This window comes from Heptranchias perlo, chromosome 23 (assembly GCF_035084215.1).
Source record: "Heptranchias perlo isolate sHepPer1 chromosome 23, sHepPer1.hap1, whole genome shotgun sequence".
Taxonomy (NCBI): domain Eukaryota; kingdom Metazoa; phylum Chordata; class Chondrichthyes; order Hexanchiformes; family Hexanchidae; genus Heptranchias; species Heptranchias perlo.
Window position 1 is genome coordinate 4,887,927 of NC_090347.1, and position 12,848 is coordinate 4,900,774.

General features: G+C 44.7%; 1 protein-coding gene across 1 annotated transcript in view; it reads left to right on the top strand.

Moving 5' to 3' along the window:
• LOC137341444 (sodium-coupled monocarboxylate transporter 1-like) overlaps nucleotides 1-12,848 on the top strand; it is a 95,047-nt gene that overhangs the window by 55,712 nt on the left and 26,487 nt on the right. The window contains exons 11-14 of the mRNA XM_068004557.1: nucleotides 295-416; nucleotides 4,722-4,792; nucleotides 4,949-4,991; nucleotides 8,203-8,264. Coding sequence (XP_067860658.1) covers nucleotides 295-416; nucleotides 4,722-4,792; nucleotides 4,949-4,991; nucleotides 8,203-8,264 — 298 coding nt within the window. The remainder of the gene's footprint in view (nucleotides 1-294; nucleotides 417-4,721; nucleotides 4,793-4,948; nucleotides 4,992-8,202; nucleotides 8,265-12,848) is intronic.

Genomic DNA, 12,848 nt, shown 5'->3' on the forward strand with positions numbered 1-12,848 from the left:
GGGGAGGGGAGGGGAGGAAAGAACAAAAGGGAAGGTCCCTGGTAGAGTGCAGGGCAGGAGTGATTAAATGACAAAAGGTTTGATGGTACTTAAAAACTGTTTAATCTTCAACTTCTTCCTGTTCTGACGAAGGGTCATCAACCTGCAAAGTTAACTCTGTTTCTCACTCCACAGATGCTGCCTGACTTGCTGAGTATTTCTAGCGTTTTCTGATTTTATTTTAGATTTCCAGCATCTGCTGTATTTTGCTTTTGATTTAATGTGTAACACTTATTTTTCCTTACTTCTCCACAGCACAATTTCTTCTGGCATCAGTGCTATGGCTGCAGTCTTTGTGGAAGATTTTATAAAACCAATCTGGAAACCTTGGGAACAGCTTTCTAATGGGAAGAAGACTCTGATCTCAAAGTTCCTAGGTTGTCTTTCGACTAGTAAACCTTTCAGTTTTTTTTCATATTGCACTTTAATAACATTTCAGATTGTGTCTGTACAGCCACAGATGTAGTTTTACATTATTTTATGGCAAAGCTTGAAGACTTAGTGAGAATCCTGAAAAGGATCTTATCCACATTAAAATAAAAAGGGAAAACAGCAAATACTGGAAATCTGAAATAAAAACATTAAATGCTGGAAATACACAGCAGTTCAATCTGCAGCTGTAAAGAAAAAATGACAGGTTTCGGCTGTGTACCATTCATCAGAGCTGAAGAATGAAAGATGAACAGACATTTTAGTAAGATTAGAAAATAAACAGAAAATGGGAGTGAGGAGGGGGAGAAAATCAACAGTTATGGCAATCACAGAGAGGGTGGGTTAAATTACCTGCAAAGTGCTTAACAGAAAATGGTTAGATGATCTTCAGTGAGAAAATGCAGCGATATAAAAGGACAAAAGATTGTGAAAATAGTGGGGTGGGGGTAAGAAAGGAAACAGGAGAGGATTTCTAAGCCAAAGACTTTCCAACACATTAATGTGAGATGTTATTTGATTACAAGTTTATGCAAATCTTGTCAGGCTGCAATTATAGCCATCCCTCAGGTTGTAATTATGGCATTGTAAGTTTACATAATGTGGAGATGCCGGTGATGGACTGGGGTGGACAAATGTAAGGAATCTTACAACACCAGGTTATAGTCCAACAAATTTATTTTAAAATCACAAGCTTTCGGAGATTATCCCCTTCGTCAGATTTTAAAATAAATTTGTTGGACTATAACCTGGTGTTGTAAGATTCCTTACATAAGTTTACATAGGCAGTTCGCATTCTAAATTTGGACATAGGAATTTATAATGGATATACAAAAATAACAACAGAATGTGAAATTTTAAAAGAGGGACTGAATTATGCTTGTGCACTCGGGTCTATTTATCCTCCACCCTCTAACCCTGCTTCACCTAAAGACTACACTTGCTCTTGACTTCCTATGTGCAGTGGCATGCAAGATTGACTAGTAATAGATTAAAAATCTTATGTCTACGTGCACTTCCTACCATCTTTTCCTATTATAAAATCCTATGTCCACATTTATAATGGAAACTACCTATACAAACTTGTCACACTCTAATCATACCCTCCCACCAGTGGTCGTGCTGCCGCAACTTAGTTTTGCCAAATTCTCAGCCTGTACCGCAGAGAAACTTCTATACTCCACCAACTCCACTTACCTGTTTTAGAAATTGCCATTCGTTGTTAAAGGCCTTGGGAGAAGGAGATTTATAAGGCTGATTTTGGACTGAAGTTACCGAAACCAGCAGAACCAAGAAGTGGACATTTAATTTTTTTTTTACTGCCATTCCCACAACCCTGAGGCCCACTTACACTGCAGTTAGGCACCACAATGATTTCCCTCCCCCTCACTGAGGCAACTGCTGTAAATAGTGCTGATGACCACCCAAAATATTTAAATGTCCTTCACCCCAGAAAGTGTGTCCTGGTCAGGGGTGCAAACAACAGGCGGCTGGAAGAGTGTGTGCCAGACTTCTGCTGATGGTTTAGGACCTCAGGAAATATGATCCCATGTTTAAAGTTTAAATTTAATTAGGTACCAGAAGTCAACAGTGATTAGTATGAGCATCAAAGGTCGGAAAGATGTGGAGAGAGTTAAGATTGGCTCGTCGATCAGTGAAGAAAAGTCAGCGCCATCAAGAAGCTGAAATGCATAGACTGACAGTAAACGTGTAAGAGGAGTGACACAGATATGATGAGGATCAATATAAGTATGACAGTGCCAGCACGAGGAGGCTCAGTGGAAACATGAAGAAGAATAGGAAAGACAGTGCCAGTATGAGGGGGAAATAAAGGAGAAACATAGACTTGAATTGACAGAGATAGCCTTATCGACTACCAGATCTGTGATTGGGTGTCCAGTTCATTTAGTCTATAAATTTGTGCAGAACAATTTTATCTACTATATATAACTATGTTCCAAATTTTAAGGAAGGGAATGCCATTGGTTATTTGTCAATGGCTTTTGAATTATTAGCATGCCACCATAGATGGGGATAGGATTATGGGCAGAAAGACTGATACTGGTGAAGTGGTTTTGTGGGTCGGTCTGTTGTACAATGTGGATTATGATGTTTGTAAAATGTGCATTTCTGCTGCCTTTCCTTGACAACAGAAGCATATAGACATAATTTTAAAATGTTACAAAGGCTCAGGGCCATAATTACAGAGCACCTACAACAGAACTTGAATATTTCTTGAAATTAGAGGGAGAAATGTAACATTATCTGATGAGACGTGTCAATTAATGTTAAAAGCTCTTTTTTGGAAGTGGTTCTAGAAGATTTAAGGGTATAGTTGCTTGATCAAGTGCCTAGGACTCTTAAGTCCTTGCATCCTCCTTCATTCAAAATTTGTATCCTTCTTCATTCCTCCACACCGTAATGGATTTGCCAAGAATAAGTGCATTTCATTTGAGAGATAATCGTGAGGGACAATGTCCCTTCAAAGCTTTTTTGATGTGGTGTTCAACACTATTTGCCTTGGCTTTTCACCCTATAGCAAATGGAAGAATGGAGGTTATAATTAACAAAAAAAATTAATCGATAGGGTCAGTGCTTCCTTTCTTTGAAGGAAAGTTTTTTTTTAGTAAAGTTGCTCGGAATGCCAACTGATGCTTGAGGATACCTTTAATCGTATTATGTTGAAATATATCACTTTTGATGTTTTTATTTTATTTATCTCCTAGTTTTGGACATGGGAAATTTCAGTAACTGGTAAATAAAATGGTGGATGAAATTATTTCAAAAAGCATTTTGACTGATTTCAGTTACCTCATCTTTTCTTTTATTGGTAGATTCTCCTGATTGGTCATTCAGGTTTGGTTATTTTCATAAGTCCGTGGCAATTTCTCATTGGTAATTTTCTAGCCACTTTCCTCACAAGCTCACAATATAATTATGGATGAGGAAGGCCATTTGGCCCATCTTAATTTATCCATTCAGAAAGACCCTATAGTACCACATTGCAGCATCTAATTGTTTCTTTTTTCGCTCCACTACTTTATCTGGAAGTCCATTCCATGTGTTGATTATTCTTTGAGTAAAAAACTTCCTAATATGACTCTTAAATTTACCTTTTTCCAGTTTTAACCTGTGTCCCCTTGTCCTACTCTTACAAGTTAATTTAAATATATTCCAGAATTATCTTTTCCAATCCCTTAATTATCTCATATACTTCTATACTATTAGCTCTCAGAGACTGAAAAACTCAAGCTTCTCCAGTCTTTCCTCATTACTCAGACTTTTGGCACTAGGGACCAAACATATTGCTCTTAAAACTGGAAAAGGGTAAATTTAAGAGTCATATTAGGAAGTTTTTTACTCAAAGAATGATCAACACATGGAATGGACTTGCAGATAAAGTAGTGGAGCGAAAAAAGAAACAATTAGATGCTGCAATGTGGTACTATAGGGTCTAGTCCTTGAATGCCTCTAGTCCTTGAATGCCTCCTTTGTTTCTTAGTGTCCAGAACTGGTGTGTACTGATTAGCACATTCCCTACCTCTTCAGTTATGATTTGCTGTTGTTTTATTCTGAGCTAATCAACAAAATACAACAAGAAAAGTGTGATTGCAAAAGTGTGACTGTGACAGACAAAGTATGTAGAAAGTAAGTGTTGTACAATAGGAAGTGCGCGCAGGTGCAAGACTTTAAACATATAATAAGTTTCTCGGTTATGATTTGTTGGTATTGTGATTTGGTTTTGTTTTATACAAAGTCTGACATCTAAATGTGCAGGATGTATGTAGATATACTTAGACCTGCTTGTATTGAACTCTGACTCTACCACCTTTACTTTAATGTGGAGATGCCGGTGATGGACTGGGGTTGACAATTGTAAACAATTTTACAACACCAAGTTATAGTCCAGCAATTTTATTTGAAATTCACAAGCTTTCGGAGGCTTCCTCCTTCCTCAGGTGAACGTGGAAATGAAAAAAAAAACATTTTTTCATTTCCACGAAGGAGGAAGCCTCCGAAAGCTTGTGAATTTCAAATAAAATTGCTGGACTATAACTTGGTGTTGTAAAATTGTTTACAATTACCTTTACTTTAGAGGAAGATAGTGGATAACCCCTACGACACCACATTAGTGTTCAGAATGAAAAGAATAAACAAATTGCATTTGAAAAATAATTAAAGTGTTTTAATGATGCAATTTGAAAAAGTAACATTTTGCTTGGATTAATCTATGATTCTTTGATCATATGCAGCTATGATATTTGGACTTGCTACAATAGGCCTGGCTGGGGTGGCTTCTCTCTTAAAAGGAAATGTAATTCAGGTAAATGCATTTGATAGATTTTTTTCAAATGATAACATTTGTAGAGTTATAAAAGTGAATTTTAATGATGAGACTATGGTTTGTTTTACATACCTATCAATGTATCATGTGTAGCTCTGAATGTAAAAGTATGTCTTCTTTTGTCATTCTTCTCAGGCTTCACTAAGTGTTGCAGGAATAATTCAAGGACCCATACTGGGTGATGATGTGGAGATGCCGGTGATGGACTGGGGTTGACAATTGTAAACAATTTTACAACACCAAGTTATAGTCCAGCAATTTTATTTTAAATTCACAAGCTTTCGGAGGCTTCCCCCTTCCTCAGGTGAACGATGTGAAATGAAGTCCTCGAAATGAAATCGCATTTATAATTCACAGAACAATGCTTGGTGAGTACAGACAGTTTTTTCAACTGCCCGTTGCCAAGGCAATCAGTGTGCAGACAGACAGGTGTTACCTGCCAGGTCTCACAGAATATACAAATCACCAAAAAAAAACAAAAAACCAACAAACAAAAAAAAACAGAGATAGAGAGGTAGAAACATAGAAAAGACAGCAACTGACCCGTTATATTAAAAACAGATAACATTTGTTCGCTGGTGGGGTAACGTGTAGCGTGACATGAACCCAAGATCCCGGTTGAGGCCGTCCTCATGGGTGCGGAACTTGGCTATCAATTTCTGCTCGACGATTTTGCGTTGTCGTGTGTCTCGAAGGCCGCCTTGGAGAACGCTTACCCGAAGGTCGGTGGATGAATGTCCATGACTGCTGAAGTGTTCCCCGACTGGGAGGGAACCCTCCTGTTTGGCGATTGTTGCGCGGTGTCCGTTCATCCGTTGTCGCAGCGTCTGCATGGTCTCGCCAATGTACCATGCTCTGGGGCATCCTTTCCTGCAACGTATGAGGTAGACAACGTTGGCCGAGTCACAGGAGTATGAACCATGCACCTGGTGGGTGGTGTCCTCTCGTGTGATGGTGGTATCTGTGTCGATGATCTGGCATGTCTTGCAGAGGTTACCGTGGCAGGGTTGTGTGGTGTCGTGGACGCTGTTCTCTTGAAAGCTAGGTAATTTGCTGCGAACGATGGTCTGTTTGAGGTTGGGTGGCTGTTTAAAGGCGAGTAGTGGAGGTGTGGGGATGGCCATAGCGAGGTGTTTGTCCTCATTGATGACATGTTGAAGGCTGCGGAGAACATGGCGTAGTTTCTCCGCTCCGGGGAAGTACTGGACGACAAAGGGTACTCTGTTGGTTGCATCCCGTGTTAGTCTCCTGAGGAGGTCTATGCGATTTTTTGCTGTGGCCCGTCGGAACTGTCGATCGATGAGTCGAGCGTCATATCCCGTTCTTACTAGGGCGTCTTTCAGCGTCTGTAGGTGTCCATCGCGTTCCTCCTCGTCTGAGCAGACCCTGTGTATTCGCAGGGCCTGTCCATAGGGGATGGTCTCTTTGACGTGGTTAGGGTGGAAGCTGGAAAAGTGGAGCATCGTGAGGTTGTCCGTGGGCTTGCGGTAGAGTGAGGTGCTGAGGTGCCCGTCTTTGATGGAGATTCGTGTGTCCAAGAAAGAAACTGATTCTGAGGAGTAGTCCATGGTGAGCTTGATGGTGGGATGGAACTTGTTGATGTTATCGTGTAGTCTCTTTAGTGATTCCTTGCCGTGGGTCCATAGAAAGAAAATATCGTCGATGTATCTGGTGTATAGTGTTGGTTGGAGGTCTTGTGCAGTGAAGAAGTCCTGCTCGAACTTGTGCATGAAAATGTTGGCGTATTGGGGTGCGAATTTGGTCCCCATGGCTGTTCCGTGTGTTTGGGTAAAGAACTGGTTATCGAAGGTGAAGACATTGTGATCCAGGATGAAACGGATGAGTTGTAGGATGGCGTCTGGAGATTGGCTGTTGTTGGTGTTGAGTATTGATGCTGTCGCAGCGATGCCGTCATCGTGGGGGATACTGGTGTAGAGTGCCGAGACGTCCATCGTGGTGAGAAGTGTTCCTGGTTCAACTGGTCCGTGGGTACTGAGTTTTTGTAGGAAGTCTGTAGTGTCGCGACAGAAGCTGGGGGTTCCCTGTACGATGGGTTTCAGGATGCCCTCGATGTATCCAGAGAGGTTCTCACACAGGGTTCCGTTGCCTGATACGATAGGACGTCCGGGTGTGTTGGCTTTGTGTATCTTTGGGAGGCAGTAGAAGTCTCCCACGCGGGGAGTACGTGGGATGAGAGTGCGTAGGATGTTTTGAAGGTCTGGATCGAAGGTCTTGATCAGTTTGTTGAGCTGGTGGATGTGTTCTTTGGTCGGGTCTGCGGGTAACCGTCTGTAGTGTTCCTGGTTGTCCAGTTGTCGGTATGCTTCTTTGCAATAGTCCGTTCTGTTCTGTATGACAATGGCTCCTCCTTTGTCCGCTGGTTTGATGACGATGTTGCGGTTGGTCTTGAGAGCGTTGATGGCGTTGCGTTGTGCTCGGGTGACATTCTGGACTGTCTTCTGAGTGCGGCTGATGAATCTGGCATTGACGCATTTCCTGATAGCTTGAGCATACATGTCAAGCTGAGGGCAGCGACCCTCCGGAGGAGTCCAGTTTGACTCTTTCCTCTTCGGTTGCTGTACCGCGGATCCCTCTGTCTGCTGTTCCGGATCGTTGATTGTCTCATTGGGTTCGCTGCTGAAATCTTGGGGTTTGTGATAGAATTCCCGGAGCCTCATTCTCCTGATGAATTCCTCTGTGTCCGCCGCGAGACTAGTGGGGTCCATTTTGGTAGTGGGGCAGAAATTGAGCCCTCGGCTGAGAACTTCGATTTCGTCTGGTTGAAGGGTGTGGTCGGACAAATTGACAATAGACTTCCCTGTGGTTGCAACCGTGGTACCGGGGGAAGCTTGGTCGATGCTGGTGGTGATGCCGAGTTTCTCAAGCTTCCTGCTCTTGGTTTTCATGTAGGCAGCGTAGTTCCGTTGCCTCGTCTGTTTGGCGGTATAACGTAGCTGGTCTGCTGTGTCCTGAGTACAGGTTGAGAGTATGGACTCTATCTTGGTTTCGAGGTTGTGGCGTCTGCTGTAGAGTTGGTGTATGAGATGGTTGCGGAGTGTGCGAGAGGTACGACGGCAGAGTCTCTCAGCGTAATCCGAGTTGTATGTGGACCTGAGTGGGTTCGTGATCTGGAGTCCTTTCGGGATCTTGTCTGCTTTCTTGCAGCTCTGTAAAAACTTGATGTCTGTGTCTAAATGCGCGATCTTCTTGGATATCCTTTCCACTGTGAGCCGGCAGTTTGTGGTGTCGATGGTAGTCATGATGTGGAGATGCCGGTGATGGACTGGGGTTGACAATTGTAAACAATTTTACAACACCAAGTTATAGTCCAGCAATTTTATTTTAAATTCACAAGCTTTCGGAGGCTTCCCCCTTCCATGCTGCTAAAGTGAATACACCCATACTGGGTGTATTCACTTTAGCAGCATTGTTTCCAAAGAGCAATGGCAAGGTAAGATCTTATATTGAGAAAGCCATGTTAGAAACTAGTTTTAAATGCCTACAGTTTCAGTATTCAAAATACATATTGGAAAGCGTGGCATTGGATTACATAGACATTGTTACAGTTGCCAATGATTATGTCAGCTTCCTTTTTAACCCTTATCCTCCCATCAAGTCCAGTAAAACGACAGACTGCCTAGGCCAGGTGGTTTTGCAAGTTTTCGGTTCACATACGCGATGTTGAAATACTAACTAATCTTACAGTATTAAGGGCACTCTGAAGTAGTTTTATTATTGTAATGTTAATATTATGCAACCAAAACATATAGGGCTCGATTTTAAAATGGTGGCGGGTTGGCAGTGGGAGGATGAAGGTGCACGTGGCAAACCCGCTTGAACTAAACTTACCGTTTCCGAAGCGATCGCATGTTGATTGATGATGATTACTGTCCTCTCTGGGTTTCGTGCCCGGCAGCCAGCCTGATTGACAAGCTGGCTGCTGTCAGGAGCTGCAACGCGAGGGCAGGGGGCGAGAAAGAGAGAGAGCGAGACGTCATCTGGCGTTGGAAGGGAAGACCGGGGTGGGGGGGATGGGGGGGCGGTGGGAACGGAAGATCCGGCGCTTTACTGGAAGATGGGGGGTGGGGGCAGGGAGAGGGGATGATTGAGGGGGAGAGGGGAAGATCGGTGGGGGGTGAAGAGGGGGACATCGGGGGGGGGGGTGAAGAGGGGGACAACGGGGGAAGATCGGGGGGACTTGGGGGGGTGAAGAGGGGGACATCGGGGAGAGATCGGGGGGTGAAGAGGGGGACATCGGAGCGGGAGACATCGGACATCGGAGCAGGGTGCAAAGGTAGATTCATTTACTGTTTTCACTTCCTTCCATGGTTTTTTATTTAATTTATTTAGTTTCTTGTTCCCTGATCTGGCCTTTCATGCCTGGTTTCAAGCGGTGGGCAAGCCACCCAGGTAAGTTAAAAATCTTTCTAACTACCTAATCTGTCACAGGTAAAGTGCCTTAAGTACCTCAATGAGGTACATTTGGCTCTTTAACTGTCATCCCGCCGGCTTTAATTACCGGCGGGGCTTCCATTTTCGGGTCGCCTGCGCTCACACTCGGAAGACGGCAGGTTGGAGCCAGCTTCCGAACCCGAACGGGATTTCTGCGATTTTCGGAGCCCCCCTGCCCCCAACGCACCCTTAATTGCCTCCTAAAATCACCCCTATAGAGCCCAAAATTCTGATTGGGTCTAAAGATCGAGAGAGGGCGAATCTGCAGATAGGGACTGGAATTTGGGGTGGAACCTGGTTTTGTTTGGATTCTGCCCTGTGTAAAATGCCCAGCTATGTTCCGGTGGGGGGTAGAGGATGACTCTTGTTCATGCCCCAACCCACATCAAAGTAACGTGACCGGGGATGTTCCCAGGCTACCCAGGAATTCCGCCCAGCATGCCCTCATTAAATTTCAGTGTAATTTTCACCAGCTAAAGGCTGGCGTGAGTTCCATGAAGCCCCCAGGGAAGACCCAGACCTTGCTCAAACTAGGGTAATTTATCCAGCATGGGACAATTACCTTAATTTTTACACCTAAAGGCATCCTTTGGAGTGGAAGAATTTTTTACCTCATTTTATTTTCAGCCGGGGAAGTGGATCGGGGTGGGTGCTGTGCATGTGCCCTTACAGTCACAGGCTGCGCTCCCATACCATGCAAATTATCCCTTCTCCTCAAGTTGAGACAGGGCCACGGCCACAAAAATTGGCGACTTACAGCCCACTGTGTCACACTTCTGCTGGTAGAGCAGATTCATTGAATTTCAGCTCCAGATATTTAAAAGACAACTTTAATTATGCTCACAGCAGAAGATAACCCAGGTTCCCTCTTTTTTTATTCGTTCATGGGATGTGGGCGTTGCTGGCAAGGCCAGCATTTATTGCCCATCCCTAATTGCCCTTGAGAAGGTGGTGGTGAGCCGCCTTCTTGAACCGCTGCAGTCTGTGTGGTGAAGGTTCTCCCACAGTGCTGTTAGGTAGGGAGTTCCAGGATTTTGACCCAGCAACGATGAAGGAACGGCGATATATTTCCAAGTCGGGATGGTGTGTGACTTGAAAGGGAACGTGCAGGTGGTGTTGTTCCCATGTGCCCTTGTCCTTCTAGGAGGTAGAGGTCACGGGTTTGGGAGAAGCTGTCGAAGAAGCCTTGGCAAGTTGCTGCAGTGCATCCTGTGGATGGTACACACTACAGCCACAGTGTGCCGGTGGTGAAGGGAGTGAATGTTTAGGGTGGTGGATGGGGAGCCAAACAAGCGGGCTGCTTTGTTCTGGGTAGTGTCGAACTTCTTGAGTGTTGTTGGAGCTACACTCATCCAGGCAAGTGGAGAGTATTCCATCACACTCCTGACTTGTGCCTTGTAGATGGTGGAAAGGCTTTGGGGAGTCAGGAGGTGAGTCACTCGCCGCAGAATACCCAGCCTCTGACCTGCTCTTGTAGCCACAGTATTTATGTGGCTGGTCCAGCTAAGTTTCTGGTCAATGGTGACTACCAGGATGTTGATGGTTGGGGATTCGGCAATGGTAATGCCGTTGAATGTCAAGGGGAGGTGGTTAGACTCTCTCTTGTTGGAGATAGTCATTGCCTGGCACTTGTCTGGCACGAATGTTACTTGCCACTTCTCAGCCCTAGCCTGGATGTTGTCCAGGTCTTGCTGCATGCGGGCAGGGACTCCTTCATTATCTGAGGGTTTGCGAATGGAACTGAACACTGTGCAATCATTAGCGAACATCCCCATTTCTGACCTAATGATGGAGGGAAGGTCATTGATGAAGCAGCTGAAGATGGTTGGACCTAGGAAACTGCCCTGAGGAACTCCTGCAGCATTGTCTTGGGGCTGAGATGATTGGCCTCCAACAACCACTATCATCTTCCTTTGTGCTAGGTACGACTCCAGTCACTGGAGAGTTTTCCCCCTGATTTCCATTGACTTCAATTTTACTAGGGCTGCTTGGTGCCACACTCGGTCAAATGCTGCCTTGATGTCAAGGGCAGTCACTCTCACCTCACCTCTGGAATTCAGCTCTTTTGTCCATGTTTGGACCAAGGCTGTAATGAGGTCTGGAGCAGAGTGGTCTTGGCAGAACCCAAACTGAGCATCGGTGAGCAGGTTATTGGTGAGTATATGCCGCTTGATAGCACTGTCGACAACACCTTCCATCACTTTGCTGATGATTGAGAGTAGACTGATGGGGCGGTAATTGGCCGGATTGGATTTGTCCTGCTTTTTGTGGACAATTTTCCACATTGTCTGGTAGATGCCAGTGTTGTAGCTGTACTGGAACAGTTTGGCTAGTGACGCAGCTAGTTCTGGAGCACATGGCTTCAGCACAACAGCCGGGATGTTGTCAGGGCCCATAGCCTTTGTTGTATCCAGTGCACTCAACCGTTTCTTGATATCACGTGAGTGAATCGAATTGGCTGAAGACTGGCTTCTGTGATGGTGGGGATATCGGGAGGAGTCCGAGATGGATCATCTACTCGGCACTTCTGGCTGAAGATGGTTGCAAACGCTTCAGCCTTGTCTTTTGCATTCATGTGCTGGACTCTGCCATCATTGAGGATGGGGATGTTTACAGAGCCTCCTCCTCCCGTTAGTTGCTTAATTGTCCACCATCATTCACAACGGGATGTGGCAGGACTGCAGCGCTTTGATCTGATCCGTTGGTTGTGGAATCGCTTAGCTCTGTCTATTGCATGTTGCTTCCGCTGTTTAGCATGCTTGTAGTCCTGTGTTCTAGCTTCACCGGGTTGGCACCTCATTTTTTAGGTACGCCTGGTGCTGCTCCTGGCGTGCTCTTCTACACTCCTCATTGAACCAGGGTTGATCCCCTGGCTTGTTGGTAATGGTAGAGTGAGGAAAATGCCAGGCCATGAGGGTATAGATTGTGCTGGAATACAAATCTGCTGCTGCTGATGGCCCACAGCGCCTCATGGATGCCCAGTTTTGAGCTGCTAGATCTGTTCTGAATCTATCCCATTTAGCACGGTGGTAGTGCCACACAACACATTGGATAGTGTCCTCAGTGTGAAGACGGGACTTCATCTCCACAAGGACTGTGCGGTGGTCACCCTTACCAATACTGTGATGGACAGATGCATCTGATATATGTGTGATGCTGGCACTAAAAGTAGAGCCTTTCCTTAGGGTAGGACCTGCTCCAGACCACTACTTTGAAATAACAGTGTGTAGTGGATGCACTCAGTCTAAGTGCATGAGTTATTTTCTGAAGGCCTTCTATACTGCTAATATGGTTCGCTAATTTTGCATCACCCTGCAGACCGAGCGACCTGCATTTCCTTTTGATGGAAAAGAGCTGTTGTCTGGTAGGTTTATTAGAGATCATAACTTCTAAAGAAATGTCAGGAAGAATTCAAGATCATGTCTGGTCATAAATTGAATTCAATGTTTTGTTAATGAACAGTCAAAATAATTCTGTCTGCAACTGAGCAGAAGACCCAGCGCAGATTGCTAAAAACATGGCGCAAAATTCCTGGACTGGAGAGGGCATAAATCCCATTTCCACCTGCGGCGGTCTTCAAATA